Consider the following 17,724-nt stretch of genomic DNA (forward strand, 5'->3'; position numbering starts at 1 on the left):
TCTAGTTAAAAGGTTTTTGAACTATGCATAATTTCCTGTAACGCCATTCTATTTGATTCACAACAATAAAGTTCTCTTGAATAAATTTCATCAATTTTTATGAACCTTCGGTTACTCACGTTGTTGTATTTTGTACACCATATGTAGGTTTTTGAATGCCATATTGTTATATAGTTACAAATCGTATATTACGTATATTCGTATACTAACGTATATTCTTCAATAAACTTGTTATGAGCAAAATGTCAGAATTATTCAATGCATTATTACTTTAAATTGTTAGGAAAATAGATTAGCATAAACTGACATCACAGAAACGAAGCAAGTAGCATGTGAGGTGTACCGCAATTGGCCCCAACTGGAATTTTCTTTCGTTTCTTCATATGGAAAAATGGTGTCTGTGTGCAGCAAAACTACCAGCAAATGTAAAATGTTTAAAATGTATCCGTCTGTTGGTAGTCGAGTAATTCGGGGTTAAAATCAGGGTATTTTTTATAATCAAAGTTCTACAGTTCGTAAACAAGGAAACATAGAGGTATACTATGTTCAGCAAAGTTGTGTATTTTTATTATTTATACAACTTTGTAATATATGAAAAAGTCATACAACAATTACAAAAAGAGTTAAAATAGAAAAACTGATTTTTAAATTCATATACAATAAATAAGATCTCTTCGTTGAAGAGATAGAAGGTTACTGTCTTCAGCAAAATTTCTTGTAATAATATGCTCTAAAACTTTGCAGAACACATCAATGTGTTATATTGAAACTGAAGGAAAATAATTTTTTTATTTCACTTTTAGGGGGATTAATCAAAATTCAAATTCTACCAGACGATAGAGCTTTCAATTTCAAGTAACTCTTCCAAAGGTTCGATAAACTTAAAACCAAGTTTTCCTAGTAAAAACTCTAGTGCGCACGTTTTCTTTGGTTTTGGGCTATTGTGCGCGCGAGTAACTGTGTTATAAAAGTTGGCGCGAGTGTTCGAGGGTTAATATCTTTTGACCGGTAAAACCAATTCTTATGAAATTTTGCATATATATTCGTAGTGTGAAAACCTCTCGTTTGATATTAAAATAATTGAAATTAGGTTATTTTTCTTGGTTAAAAACATTATAAATTATTGTTAATTTTGGTGTAGTGTATTGAATTACTCATAACTTTCAAATTAAACATCCAATCAAAAAACCATTCAATAGTGATCTATCCGGCTATATTACCTGCCAAATGAAACTAATAGCAGGTAAATCAGTTTGGCCATCTCTGAGAAACAGGCGATCATTTGAACCTTGTCAAAACTGGTTTTTTAAGCATAACTTTTAAACCACTTGTTTGTTTTTAATAAAAATCGGCGTGAAGTTTAGCAATAGTAAGAGCTTTTATTTGGTACTAAGATCGATGAAATCGGTTATGTGGTTCCGGAGAAAATCGTGTCACGTAATTTTCACATTTTTGCTTATAACTTTTAAACTAAAAGTCAGACCTCGAAACCATTTAATAGTGATATACTAGGTAAAAATACCTTTCAAATACAAGTTATAGCAGACGAATCGGTTCAGCCATCTCCGAGAAATAGGCGATTGAAAATTGAAGCGCACACACATACACACATACACACACACACACACACACACACACAGACATTGCTCATTCGTCGAACCTGATCGATTGGTATATGTGACACGGCCCTCCGGGCCTCAGATCGACTTCGTGTTTTTCGACCAATTCCTAAACCTTTGTTATATTGTATAACAAAGGTAAAACACTACTCTAGCTCTCCTTATGGCGTGACTTATTCATTTGACTTGCCCTTCTTGTACAATTTGTCACTAACTGTTGGTGTCATTCTGATGGTGCAATTTACGTACAACATGCTGCATAGAAACAGATGATGTGATCAAGTAGTCTTGGCTTCATTCAAACAAATTTTCAATATCCCTCGTTTTTTCTAATTTCTTCTGTTTTATCAACGACGTGGCTAGAGAGTGTTGCCTGTAGCAACTTAGCAACGTAAACTAATAATGAAATGATGTGCTGAAAACTGTGAACTTATAAACAACTTGTGAACTGGTAAAAATGGCTCAACTTTGCGTGGAAATTACAGCAGTTACTTGCGAAATTCAAACTATACGAAAGGCACATCTTTTGTGGTTTGAATGGATGCGAACAATAAAAATATATTCAGAATTGGCTGAGCTATTAGTGTTCAAAATCTATCACTTTTTCGTGTCACGATTATCTTTGCTTTCGTAGCATGCCACCCTATTAAAGTAAGACGTAGTCCTACGTCAAAAAAGTTTGTATAAAATCAACTGGCTGTGGGCTAAGGAAATGAGTTGAGAAGTGAGAAATAAATTCTTGGAAAACATACATAGTGTAAAAGTAGAGTTTGTTTCCTTTGCATGCATTCAAATCTATAGTATTTCTTCGAGCCCAGTTATCTTAAACATCTGATAATTTTGAATCATCCAATAATCACTTGAAACTAGTGCATTGGCTGTAGGTACTTCCCGTTTGTTTGAAACCTGTTTTCCTAGCTATGCAAATAATGTGCATTGTATGCAGAATAACGTTCCCTCACCACGAAATATTACGGCGAACTTAAATCACAAAAGACGGCTTGAGGCACAATTATTATTTTTTTTTAACGTAAGCGAGGGAAACGGCTAAGACCAGAATTGATCCATCTCGCCGTGAGGCACAATTATTCAAAACTGTCGATTCATTTATTGGTGACGCAGTAGGGGAACTGGCGGAAAATGAACACCTTTAGCAATTTCGCCATTTTCTCCCCCAGGAACCAACCAAATGCTCATCGCACTATATGAATTGAAAGCTGAATTCATATTTCACATAGTAATTTATAAAAATGTTTAAAAAAGGACTATTTGTCATGAAAAATTCCTTTTTTTCGAAAGCGTCACATTCGAGCCTTATTTTTTTCAGGTGGGTAAAATGAACATGCAGTGAGGGCAAAATGAACATGTCATAGAAAACTAAAGTTAACATGCAGTTTGGATAAATTAAACATTATTTTACATTATCGTTGTTCTACATAAGCCGTAGGTATCCAACAGGGCTGTTGGAATTAAAATGGGACTCCACAAAGTTAACATAATGTATCTTCGCCATGTTCATACAATGCTTGACTTTTAGCTCGCAGGATTTTCCAGCACTCGGTCATTTTTCGAGAGACTCGATCATTTTTGTTGCTTGAATTGCAATTATTTCGTAGCTGCTGATAAATGGAAAGTAAAACATCATGATACACACTGTTCATTTTGCCCCCATAGTGAGGTGTTCATTTTACCCCCAAAACACCAATTGTTTTCAAGTGTTTATTATAAACAAACAGTTGATAAAAATATTTGGAATTTTCGACAAATTCGCAGGATAGTGATAAGCAAACAACATTGAATGATACCAATAGTCGAAATTTAATTTGTTTTGCCAAAATAGCTTATTTACTAATAGTCGAAATTACCGTCGGCGTCAGATTTCTGCAAATATGTTTAACTTTTTCCATTTTTTCACATTGGAAAGTTTATGATCACCACATATTGTCTCAAACAGCTTGAAATACTTCTAGGAGAAGATACCTATTGATCCGGAACAGATTTTAATCGGTTTACTGGGAATTTGGCTGCCTGTTCATTTTACCCCCCACTGTTCATTTTACCCACAGTTCCCCTACAATAACTTTTTGCAAAAAAGCAAAATCATTCTTTCAACGGACAGAAATGTAGTTCGTTGAACTCTGTTGGATAAAATTTAACTGAAATCGTGATTTTTTACGTTGAAATTCTTTTCAAAGGTTGATGTTCGTGTGACCTTCAGATATGTACTGGTTATTTGATCACAGGAGTTACCATTCATTTACTTCAACTTTATAGTCTCAATTGGACAACTACGTAATATCCCGTCGTCATGCAAAAAATATTATTCATTTAATAATCCAATATACTTACTGCCGGTTTAAAAGCATTTGTGTTGTCTACGAAAAAACAATTAACATTCGAAAGGGAAAATCACAAGCCAACACCGTGCATCCCCATTGAAGCTGCTAGAATTGCTGAATAAGCGGAGCTAGGCAGAATCAATTAGCAAACCTGGTCACGATCAAACGGGTAGTAAGTACGATTAGCTTTGATCCGATCTTGCGCAGTGTTATCTAATGTTAATAGCTTATCTTGATTCCCTTGACAAATGATCGTTCGAATTATTCGTGCGTCAACAGGATTCACCAGCTTCGCCGGTCAGCAAAGAAGTTCTAAATAATAAAATTCTTCGAATTCTAAACCGAGCAAATTCCATCGATCAACATGGAAAACGGTCTATTTTTATTTATTTTTCAACATTCAAGTTACGCCACAGACTTAACTAAAGTAATAACTGCACGTGTTAGGCTCGATTAGAGAACAAGGAACTAATTTTGCATGTCTGTTCTCTTTTTTTTTACTCATGTCAATATGCAAGGTTTCCCGGCAATAAAGTGCTATTTATTTTTGGATGCCAACAGACGGTAGGATTTGTCACGTACCGAAGATTACTGTAAGCGTGCGACCAGCACCAGCAATAATTCTTCACAGATCTATGCAGCACGTGCACGTTCAGATAATGTTAACTGTGTTAACAGTACCCGTACGAGACGAACAATCCTTGATGCGTTCTTTCTAGAGGCTATAACATCTTGAATTTGTGCAATTTAAAAAAAAAGTCCGAAAATGATTGTCCTAGTCAATGAACTACATTTTCGAAATCTCGTTTAGACTTAAGCCCTTTTAAATAAGTGTACATTTTATCCTTGTTTAATCAAGAAATAGCGTCTGCATACTAAAAATGAGCGTGACGTTACTATTAGAGGTTTGGGCTGTTGGTTTCACAAGTTTTTTTTAATTTTTTTAATGGAATGGTGCTCTGCAATTTGCTCGATAATCCTTAATTGAAATCTTTCGGTTTGCCTGTACATCTCCAACTCTAAAAATTCTTTGTTATGGTAAAAGTTGTCCATGGAAATTAAAGACAGGACCTCTTTTTGATTTATTTTGTTTATGAAATTCCCAATACCATAATTTTGCGTCGTACTTCCTAGAACTATTTCAGGCTATTGAAAATTTAGCTTAGTTCAATAAGTGATGCAATAGATTATATTCCTATACGTAAATGTCAACATCGACATGGAAAGGAGATGGAGATTATTCTAAATCGCTATTCAATGCATTCACCAGACTTAATCATATGGTGACCAAGTGATTGTACCCGGAAATACTGAAATAGGTGGGTGTGAATGCTCGTCCATCTATCTGCGAGGTTATAAGCAGTTTTAAACAGTTTTAAACAGGTTTAAACACTGCTAAACTTGCAGATCGCTGGAAAACCCTCCGGATATACTTTTAAAATATCCAATTGAAGAGAGTCAATAACTTAAGTATAGTTATTAAATCGTCTATACCTGATATATAATAACATTGAATTAATTTTAGATCATTAAATCGTTACTATTAACCATTCAATCATGCAAAACCGCAGTCATGCGCATCAGAAGGTTACTTAAATCAGTCTGTGTATGTACATTTGAGCAAAAAATGTCTTAGCTTCAGCTGGACTAAATAAAATTGGAATGATACAAAGAAGATTACCATAGCACCTGTGCCAAGGTTGACATCTGAAAAGTTGTGAAACCTTTCAACTGGCGAAAAAGAATGTTGACGTTAGGTAATATCTCCCAAACGAAAAATGCCCAGGCCCACCATCATAAACACAAAACAGGCGAGTTCTGTTGCTTTAAAAAATTAAACATCCGTTTCCGAAGATATTAACATATCTGGTTTGCCGGCTGAGCACACATTGCCGATATCTTTTGCACATAACTTTAAAATGGCTGAACTGATTTAATTGCTTTTTAATTCAAATCAAGCATTATATAATGATAGAGTGTACTGAACCGCCAGTTACAGTCTACCGGATATTGAATACAGGCAACTGGGAGAATCGTGACTGGAAACTAACAAACTACAACACTAGTTTACATTGACTGTGATCCTTTGTTTTGACAGATGAAAACCATCATAATGTTAAAAATTACTAAACATGCTCTGTAAGTAAATTTGTCTTACGGCATTGAAGATAAAAACTTTTTCACATTACAAAATGACCCAGATTTGATAACACTTACTTATGCACTCAAAAGTCATTTCCTTGTTCATGAAACCTCCGATTGTTAACCCTCTAACGGGCAACATCGTAAAAACGATGCGATCGAGCAAATGATTACTTTATCATGAAAGTACACTCAAAAGACGCTCGAGTGTTGATTTTCATGCGAAAATATTTATCTGGAGGACCGCTAGGTATGAAATAGTCCAATTTCTCGTTTTAGTTTTTCATGCCTGACGCTCTACCCAAATATTTTTTCAGCTCAAATATATCACAAAATTGAAAACAAAGCATGTAAATTACTCATAGGAAAAATTTGAGATCGAACAATTTGTGCTAGATGTCCTTTTTCTTTAAACGTAAAAAAGGCAATATTCGCACCATAATTATTTTCGGAATTTTTCGGAATTATTGTCTTTGAAAGATGATAACTTTTGAACGCATGGTCAGAATGTTGTGATATTAGTATCAACATGTCAGGAAATCTGTTCTGAACGTATTTCTAATATTGTCAATTCAAGACAAATTTCGTATGTGGTTCTGTAGCTCCAAAAGCGAAGGCCGTCTACAGACAGTCTTACCCGTTAGACGGTTAAGTCCTACTGGCTGCTTCAAAGCGTTGTACACTAGAATCTCTTTTTACGTCCATTCATTTTTTACGTCCAAAATTTGAATTAAGGTCCTCTCGTTTTGCGTCCGAAATTTGAATTAGCGTCCTCTTTTTTTACGTCCGAAATATGAATTAACGCCTCTTTTTTTACGACCGATTTGTTAGGTCCTCCCAATAGTGGACGTAAAACGAGATTTGAGTGTATCCGATAATAGCACGGACTCATTTGTAGTCAAATATCACTTAAACTATTATTGATACGAATAATATTTTTGGAATTCTCATAATGATACAGTGTCCCAGGACAGAGTCTGACATCTGATGACTTGTGGTCGATTGCCAAAAATTTGTTGAAAACTGTCTAGATTTAAAACCGTAATAAGAGAAGGAATTCATGTAGAGTTACTTGAACAAATTGCTTCAAGGAGAATGATTCACTTACTCATAATCCATGGCACATAAAATTGTAAATATCTGCCAAATTCGGCAACTACCGTTCCGTCTGAACAGTGATGGGGCCACCCCGGTGGCAACTATGACGTTTGCGAACAAAATAAGTGAAGCCAACATGGGCTGGATCACTGGATCAATTGTATGCAAGTATGCATGCAAAAGAACGAATCACACGGTATTTCTGCAGCACCAGCAGTAATCTTCGCAAGGTTATCATCTGAATCAGTGACATTTTCTCTTAGTTGAATGCAAATTATAATTATCAATGAACTGTTATTTAGTCTCATAAAAAAATCTTCAATTCCATATCACATAATCGATATATACGTGGTTAAGTTTCGTTGGCTTGGTCACTTCAGTCGCGTCACTTCCACTGTTGTATGAATGCTGATTATTAATAGCAAAACGTATGTAGCACCACCTCAAAATGTGGCGGTTTCAGGAAACATGGTAGATGCCCGGGGGTTGGATGGGACACACTGGGACATGCCTCATTCCAAATTTCGTATTTACCATTTCGCGAAAAACCTTACGCAGGATGTACCATTTCACGGAAAAGCTTTTCGCAGAAAGTACCATTTCACAGGGCTGAACCAACTGAAGGAGAGCAATAGAGATCAGTAGATCTAGAATAAATAAATAAACATACATAGATGTGATCTATACGGTGGGCTACCCCCCGCAGTGGCCGGCACTTCCGACGGTAGGTCGCGACCTGTGGCCGTCTTGCGCTGAATTATCTTATGTTACTATTGATAGTTTTTGGTGGTCTTGTTATTGATTACTGTTTTAAGAAAAAGTCTAAATCCCCCTGCCACAGGGGTGAGGGGTCTCAAACCAACATTAAAAAAATTCCTGCCTCCAAAACCCCCCACATGCCAAATTTGGTACCATTTGCTTGATTAGTTCTCGAGTTATGAGGAAATATTTGCATTTCATTTGTATGGGAGGCCCCCCTCCTAAAAAGGCAAGCGGCCTTAATTCATCATAGAAAAAATTCATGCCTCCAAAAACACCCACATGCCAAATATGGTTCCATTCGATTAATTAGTTTTCGGGTCATGAGGAAATTTGTATTTCATTTGTATAGGCCCCCCCCCCCAAAAAGGGGGGGGGGTGTCTCAATTCACCATAGAAAAAAATTTTATCTCCAAAAACACCCAAATGTAAAATTTTGTTCCATTTGCTTGATTAATTCTCGAGTTATGCAGAAATTTGTGTTTCATTTGTATGGGAGCCTCCCCTCTTAGTGGGGAGAGGGGTCCTTAACCATCATAAAAACCTGACCACAAAAACCCCTATATACAAATTTTCACGCCGATCGGTTCAGTAGTTTTCGATTCTATAAGGAACATTCGGGCAGACAGACAGAAATCCATTTTTATAGGTATAGATTGGCATTCCCAACACCAAAATTGAACTTCAAATTTGAGCGAAATTTTCAATTTGCGTTGTAAGTTTGATGTACTTTATATGAATAATATTTTCTCTTGAAAATTTGAGTAGAAGTAATTTAGAGTGTATTGTTCACACTCTATTTTTATCAAGATTAGTTTTTCGAAAATTTGAAAAAAATGGTGTCACCCGAAAAGCATCGTCGCGAATTTATTTTGCCCAAGCACCTGGAAAATCCTCAACTCTCTCGGCAGCTTTTGGAGCTACTGTACTTCCAGTATTCAAAGGATGTATTGGAGTGGTACACCGGAAATAAAGCCCATCGAAAAATACTAGGCTGTTATGAAGCGGGTACAACGTATGCATCCCAAGGAGGTCTGAGGTAGACATGAAGAAAAAATGGATTTCCGTGCAGATGAAGCTGCAGCTAGGTTTTACAAAACTTTTTGAGTGGAGTTAGGCGTAAGGTGCGAGCATACGGTTATAGTATTGAAGTTGAATGAAACAAATATGCCAAAAGCTTACTAATGGGATTACCTACGAATGACCGAAACACGAATGGCCGAAATAACAAATGGCATAATATATCTAATGGCCGAATCACGAACGGCCGAATCACAAATGCCCGAATCACGAATGGCCGAATCACAAAAGGCTGAAACACGAATGACCGAACGTCATATTCGGGCGAAAATAATCACCTGCACAAATGTTGGGTATATGCTGTCCTTACTCGCTGCCGCTCGTTCGGACTTAACTAAGGGATAATCCCTACTAGTCAGTAAACCTAGGAAAATGCATACACCTAAATAGTAGTGATTTCTGCAGGGCGCTGCCCCCCGCAGTAGCCGGCGCTTTCGACGGCGGGTCACCGGCGCACACTCGCGGCCTGCGGCCGTCTCGCCCTGAATCATCTAGGAAATATTTGCTACTGACACGGTCAATATGCCTCGCACCCTATAATAAACGTAAATCATTCGCGCTTAGGAAAAGAAACAACTATCAATCATCAATCATCTATCCACCAAAATAAAAAATAAGACGCAGAGTATGTCTTGTTCTTCTGAAACTAAGGTACAAAATTTTACGAAAAGTTTTTTTCCTTCACCTTTCAAATTCAAATTCAAATTCGCGGGGAAAAATAGATGAAAAAATTTATTCAAAATTTGTAAGGTCTCACAAAATGAGCAATAAAATTTTTGTTGATTTAGGCATTCCGGGAAAATTCGACCTTTCGTGATTCGGCCACTCGTGATTCGGTCTTTCGTGATTCGGCCATTCGTGATTCGGCCATTCGTGATTCGGCCATTCGCGATTCGGCCTTTCGTGATTCGGCCTTCTGTGACTGTTGTTGGAATTCGGCCATTTGGATTTCGCCCATTCGTGATTCGGCCATTCGGTACCAGCCCTACTAATGGGTTATATTTTGTTGTCTGAAAGTTTGAAAAGCATCGGTCAATTAGGTAATTTTCTACAGCGTTTCTTCCGTGATGCAATTTGATATGGGGCACCCTTTATGTAGGCGGAAGTCCCTCAGCGCTGGACAGCTCCCAATACCGGACACTTCTGACTTTCAAATGGTGCACCTTAGCCGCTAATATGATAAAATCAATAAAAATGACAAAAAATCATGTGCGATTTTATAGGTCAGAGTCATTCATGGAAACAGAGATTTGTTTGTTTTTATCTACCGCTCATCGAATTATTATGCTTCGGCTAATTTTCGGATCAGCATCATTGTATTATTCGGTCGCATAAAATTTCACTTTTCATGTAAAAAATATCTTTCATTGAATATTTTCCAAGCTCCGTAGTTCATTTTTCCACAAAGATATTCAATTCGTTAAAAAATATAAATTGTACTCAATAATTCCCGTCACCCAGTACCGGACACCTAGCCGTTCTTCAATACCGGACAGCAAAATGCTTTGCTTGCTTCAGTTAAATTCTTAAGGGGGCATAGTACTTTTTCAATTTAAAAAAATCGAAATTTTTTATATTGATCATTTCGAAAGATTAACATTTTGACCATATGTGTTTCAAGTCATTTCGATGAATTCCAAAAATTGGCAAAGTTATAGCTATTTGTAGCGCGTATGTCTGAAGCGATTACACAGCGAATAAAAACTTCAACGTCGTTTTGCTCGAAACCAGGTTTTGAAAGTCGATACCATAAATGTCTCAAGAACGGCTCAAGCAATTCTCATGATTCTTTTTTTGTTTCAAAGCCAACAAAATTATCTAGTGTTTGACCCATCCTTTTTTCAATATTACAATTTTTGTATTTTTAAAAATGTTTAAAGTTAATTTTTTCGACTAAAAACCTTATTTTTATGTTTGAATGTCCGCCATTTTGTTATGTGTTCGAATTTAAAAAAAAAGGATGGGTCAAACACGAGATAATTTAATATATTTGCATGTCGTTTTGGAATTTTTCAATTCGGATAAGCCCACCAGCGCCAATCCATGGTACCGCAAATCATGTTTTTTTCGAATGATCATGTTCAAGGAGCCGTAGGAGACGGGAAGAGGTTCACATATGCAAACAAAATTGTAAATATTAGTATAAAGTGCAATATTTAGAATGCAAAAGACCCGAATCTATTCGCTTTTCGCGTTCTTGAGAAAAAAATATTTGAAATAAGGCAAAAAATATGGTGTAAAAAGTACTATGCCCCCTTAAAGAAAATCAAGATTTTGCAAAAAAAGAGATTGAGAAGAAAGAACATCATTTATACCGAACCGGCTTTCTTAAATATGGAAAAAAAATCAAGGAAACCAGTCGATGATCAATTTTTCGAAGAAAACAGAAAGGTTTCGATGTAGTACGTAAAAAACTATTGATTTTTATGCCAAGCAATTTTTCAAACATCTTTAGTCAACAATTATGCAAGCAATTCGAGATTTTGACATGTATTTTTCAGAACTATATGCCCTGAATTGGATTATTTCATGATTTCTTTCAAGTGTCCGGTACTAGGAGACACAATTTTTAAGTAATGATTTTAATCGATTTCTTATTTGACTTCTAAAATGGTTCATTAGTGATGCCAGTACGTGTCACCTATTTTTATTGGAAAATAGTCTTCTAAATTACTCTTCCAGTTAATAAAAATTGAACTGATGCTAAATGTTGATTTTATATATGTCAAAATCCTTAGGTTTCCTGTACTGGGGGACTTCCCCCTACATATCCAACAAAATCGTATTTAATGTGCAAAACTTCCATCGAAGTGGTAGAACACACTAAAATGAGCAATTTTGTTAAATACAGTAACTCTCTATTTCTTTGTTTTAGTGAGCTATAAAATATTGTACTAAAAAGTAACAAACTATCCAGTTGTTGATGGAAGTTTTTGTTTTTGTACATAAAATATAATGTTTTCCTCTAAAAGTTGTTTGGTTTGCCCGAAGTTACCCCAAACTAAAATAAATTGAGTAGCATGAATTTGTTTTAAATATTTCATAACTTATTAAATATGTATTTTGATATACAATCGTACAACATTTCAAAGTATTTATTGCTTTGAATCTTATGCATAGTAATTAAGCAGAATTGGTTTTTAAATGCTATTTTTAAACAAATACTGCACAGAACATATTTTCTCCAATTTTTTAAATTAACAAAGTCTCTAGAATGCAATGGAATGAGTCTTAAAAGGATTTTCTAGTTTTAGTTTTTGCCAAAAATATCTGTTTTATTACATGTAAACAAAATATTAAATTAAAGCCAAACAAAGATTAAAGCCGAAGAGTTTCGTCCCATCAATATGTTACACACACTAGAAAAAGTTTTGGAACTTGCTGTGAAAGGCCAACTGTTGAGTTATCTTAATTCTAATGATTTGCTAATACCAGAACAATCAGGATATCGGGAAAGTCATTCTTGTGAAACTGCATTAAATCTGGTGTTGGCGAAATGGAAAGAAAACATTGAGCGTAAAGATGCTATCGTTGCTGTGTTTCTGGATCTAAAACGCGCGTTTGAAACAATATCTAGGCCCTTGTTATTGCAAAGTATTAAGCGCTTTGGAATGGTGGGGACTGTTTACAAATGGTTTGAGAGCTATTTGTGTGACAGGACTCAGAGGACTATTTTTAATAATTTTATTTCTGACCCCGTGGGTAATACTCTTGGAGTGCCCCAAGGGAGTGTCTTAGGGCCTATTTTATTTATTATGTATATCAATGACATGAGACGAGTGTTACGTTTTTGTGATATTAACCTTTTTGCCGATGATACTGTACTATTTATTGCAGCTAAGAAACTCGATTATGTTACAGCACACTTGAATGAGGATTTATGTTCGCTGAGCAGATGGTTGAAATTCAAACAACTAAAGCTAAACATCAGTAAGACTAAATTTATGGTAGTCTCGCGAAACCGCGTAAATGAAGATGTCTCTGTGGAAATTGATGGTGAGACAATTGAACGCGTACGAGAAATCAAGTATCTTGGCGTTATTATTGATGATAAACTAAAGTTCGATGTACACATTGACAATGTCATCAAGAAAATTGCCAAGAAATACGGAATTCTCTGTCGTTTGAAGAAAGATTTGAACACTTTTAGTAAGATTCATCTCTATAAATCAGTCATCTCTCCACACTTGGACTTTTGCGCTTCCATTTTGTTCTTGGCAACTGAAACACAAATATCGAGATTACAGCGCTTGCAAAATAAAGTAATGCGGTTGATTTTAAGATGCAATAGATTCACTCCCTCGGCGCTAATGCTGGATGCTTTGCAGTGGTTATCGGTAAAGCAGCGCATTGTATTCTTGACGTTGGTGTTCATTTTTAAAATAGTGAATGGATTGCTGCCTCGATATTTGTGTAATCGAATTGTAAGAGGGAGTGATATTCATAGATATAACACTAGAAGCGCCTTAGAAATTAGAACACCAAATTTTATATCATGTGCTTCACAGAATTCATTGTTTTTTAAAGGTATTAACTTATTCAATTCGATGCCTACTCACATTAAACGTGCGACAACGCTGACCGAGTTCAAAAGGCAATGTATTTCACACGTCAAAGCTGTGTTTTGAACAGTTTTAAATTTTTTTTTTGGTATTTCATGTTTAGCCTGACGAAGTTTATAAAACGGATAATTTTGCATGGACACCAATATAGCTTTTTAGTAATTATTGAAGAGAGTAAAAACTATTATGTTCGTCTAGATGATGATGATGGATTTTGTAATTGTTGTTAGTAGTTAAAAAAAAAAAAGAGTAGTCTACGAAGGTTTGAGCTTCGCGCGCGGTGCACAGATATAAAGGACTGAATGCTTTGGTTGATTGTTGATTGTTGACTGTGTTGGCAATTTACAATTATTTAAAAGACTTTTCAGCTGTCAAGTTGTACTCGTCAGATTATTCAGGAAGATTAGAACATTTCTGAAAGCTATTAGGGGTAGAATTTCCTAGCTGGTCAAGGTTCTTTTCGGGTGGGAAATTGCTTTGACTGCCCTGGGTGGGAATATCCTTATAAATTTAATGCTTGGTAAGCAGTTTGACTTATGCTTTGCTTGCTGTTAACGGCGGGAATGGCTTCGTCTGGACTGCTTAGCTCAGCAACGGATTACACTGGATGTTAGCTTAATGTAAATGTTGAATATCCCTTGTTCGCTGAAAGTTGTGTAATGATTGTACTGGGTATTCTAGCTTGAATGACTTGAGAGTTTAATTGTTCGTAGTCATGCTAGTGTTGGCCATTAGAAATTTGCTAAAGGAATTTGTATCTGTGTGAAAAAAACCAGTCCGTTTTTTTTGTTTTCCTGGTTTATTTTTATAATAATTATCATATAGATAAATCGTCTACCTCAAACCTCCGTAGGGGTAAGAGGTGGGCCCATCATCATCATCATCATCAATACCATGCGTCTTCACTGCATTCTAGAAACTTTGTTTCTTTGAAAAAAATTGTATCTCTAAAACATTCTCTCTTATCTCTCATTTTTTGATATTTTATGTAAAAACTTTTACCCATGAAAACACACAAAACGAATATTTTTAATATTTTTGCAATAATGCATAATTTTGAGCTCCCCCTCGGTATTTTTCCTATTTCCGATTGTGGGCATTTAACAAAACTATTCTGGGTACATATTAGCTCTGGAAATCTGCTTTGCCACACTACCTTTTCAATTCGAATAAAATTATTAGACATAGTGAGTAAGTTATGACACCATCTCGCATTTTAAATAAAAATCAAAGCTCATATAGCTCTGACAAAGCATCAACTTTTTCCACCAGGCACGTGTTTTTAATAAAACCACCCATCCACGGTCGGACAACCCCGGTGATCATATCATCAGCTGTTCGAGTTGAAAACGCTTTTAAATTTTAACTTCAACCGGAACTAGCTACAGTTGCATGCTCGGGATAAGCTCGTACAACACCGTTGATATCTAGTTAATAACGGTCTGAATTGGTGCGTCTCCAGTCATTATAAACCGCTGACGGTATGCAATTTACCGTCATCGATGTCAGCAATATTCGCTTTCTAATGTCGATCAACCGGCGACACAATAAAAACACAGCATTTAAGTAATCTATCACCGGTACCGACGACGTCATGTTACGTCTAGTGTTACACGCATCATCAATGAGGGCTTCTGTGTTTCAACCCGCTCGTTTGCCGATGTGTTCGGTAAAAACGGAATCGAGACTTAAATCAGAGCGCCTCTGCTACTGTCTCGATTGGGGCTGAATGAAAGAACTTGATTGTATTCGACTTCGTCTATGTTTCTTTCAGAACGGTCCGGTATGATGAACAATATTTACTCATCCTTCATTAAAAACTCCAATTCACCATCGTTCTGAACGTTAGAACGTCACTATCCCACACCTTCAGTCAAGGTTAATCTATTGCCACAGGTGAAACTAATACTTTTTACCCATCACTGACTGATAGGTAGTCAAGCAGATCCCGCAAAATGATAAAAGCTATTCTGCGTCACTATTTGATATAAAACTTTAATTATATTCGCTCAACTACCAGTTCGGTTAATGGTGGTGTTTGTACTACCTTGTTTGGTACATTCTTGATGAATTTGGATTTGGGTTTTCCTAAAATCCAATCTCCGTGAAAGTGAACACTTCACCCACTAGTGTACTGTTGTGGCTACAATAACACTCCACATCGGTTTTCAGCTTTTCGCCGTTGATTGTATAACACTCAATACGAGTTTAGGAACAATACACTTTACGAATGGTTCTTGCAAAAGATCCCACCACTTAGTTAGTTAATTATTTTCTTTACTCTGGGAGTCTCACTTTCCACCGGATCGCAGTTCTGTATGCAGTCGACAGCACCCGCACTTTCCCGATCGCGACAAGAACGGCAACTGCGACGAAGGTTACGCTACAACAAGTGGGTGTGATAAAGATGTGCACGACCCGGACCGTGGTTTGTTTGCTACTATTTTCAACTGGCGACTAACCCGTTGGGTTATCCCAATCCCAACGACGCAAGGTGAACAGTGTGCGGTTTACAATACACTACTGTGTGTGGAGGATACCTGGAGCGAACGCTGCTGCTGATGTAATGCAATTATTAGACTAGTGGCTGCTTTCTCGCGCGCGAAATATGACAAACTGAATAATAGGCAGTGTGTGTTCGTTGAATGACTGGCTGGCGGCGATCAGAACGTTCTACACCCGACACGGGTAAACGCAGGCTGATCGCGTCCTAGGGTTCGTTCGAAAAGGACCTTCTGGAGTGTGGTTTTTTCACCGAACGGAGTTGTTCTATAAGATGAATGAATGAATGTTAAAAAAATGTTGATCTGGAAACGAACGTGAAGTTAGATAGATGGACGTTTTATTTGAAGAACCCCTAGATGTACTACCGAAAAGCAGCGGAATATAGTGGAACGTACAATTCACATTTTATCATCATCGACGTCTAGCGGTGTGCGCAGCACATATCATATAGGTAGCTTCACTAGCGGGATATGCTGAATAGGGATGCGCACTGTAATTTAGAAAAAAAAAATCAGAATTTAATTAGTCTACGTTAAACGCTCGTTGCATACTGATGATTGTTTGTGCGTATAGAAGCAGCAAAAGAATCACAATTATATTTGCAAAACTATAGATTACCGGTTTTTTCGGGAAAAATTGCAACATTAGAAAGAATTCTAACGAAAGGTATAAGTGGTCATATTCCTTCAGATCATCACAACATTGAAAGATTGTAATAAAACTGTCACGTTTTAATCCACTGGTTAAGATAGTCTGTTCAATACGATATTTTATAGTGATCTTCGACAATTTCACACGCTTCAAAATATGTGCCACCATTCTCTTTCTGGCGTGCAAGATTGCTCAATCTAATCGAAATAGACTTGCAATTGCTGAGACGCTCAAGGAATTGGCGACAAATAACCCAGAGCCTAGTCGGTACTTGATAACCGACTTAAAAAAACGATTTGACCTGAAAAACGAAAAAAATTGTAGGATGCAATATTGCGAATCGAGCGAGAAGTCAACCATGCTTACTCGCACGCGAAAGAGTATGAGAAACATAGCATTCAACGCTTACGCCGCACACGCAGGCGTAAAAGAAACAGCCGCCGGTGCTGTGTGCAGACATTCTGCTACCCACACACTCGTACACGCGCATCCTCACATCGTCTGCATCCTGCATAGCTTATTTCCGAGTCAAAAAATTCGTGGGGAATCAGCTGCCCGTGAGGCTGGTGCCGCTCTGGGATACAAGTTTTGCATTACTTTTTCTTCTTCTTCATCTTCGCCCTCGATTCTACTCACGGGCGGGAGTACGAGCCGTCGTGAGTAATCGGTATCAACAGATCGAGATGCAACAACGAACGACGAGCGACGACTGTAGCTGTTAGCTAAACACACAGTCGCAAAAACTCGTTGCAGCGCCTGAAGAAATAAGAGCGGGAGTTTTAAAGGGATGCTTATGCTGGCGTGTTTATTAGCATGAGTGCGCGTGTGTGACAAAATTAAACCAAACGAGCGTGGGCTTCGCAACACTGGATGGTGTATTAATTTCTAGGATACGGAAGGGTATTTTCGACCTGTTTCTAAATTCAGTTTATTTTCCTTTTCTCTCGCTAATAAACATACTTTACCGAC

General features: G+C 36.8%; 1 protein-coding gene and 1 pseudogene across 1 annotated transcript in view; one reads left to right on the top strand and one right to left on the bottom strand.

The window, feature by feature from the left end:
* The window catches only part of LOC128742146 (chaoptin-like), a 31,173-nt gene extending 15,028 nt beyond the window's left edge, over positions 1–16,145 (bottom strand). Inside the window, exon 1 of the mRNA XM_053838381.1 lies at positions 15,647–16,145. Coding sequence (XP_053694356.1) covers positions 15,647–15,660 — 14 coding nt within the window. The 5' untranslated portion in view covers positions 15,661–16,145. The remainder of the gene's footprint in view (positions 1–15,646) is intronic.
* On the top strand, positions 5,591–5,687 carry LOC128744863 (U6 spliceosomal RNA; annotated as a pseudogene).
* Positions 16,146–17,724: the final 1,579 nt, after the last annotated feature.

The sequence above is a fragment of the Sabethes cyaneus genome, chromosome 3 (assembly GCF_943734655.1).
Source record: "Sabethes cyaneus chromosome 3, idSabCyanKW18_F2, whole genome shotgun sequence".
Lineage (NCBI taxonomy): Eukaryota > Metazoa > Arthropoda > Insecta > Diptera > Culicidae > Sabethes > Sabethes cyaneus.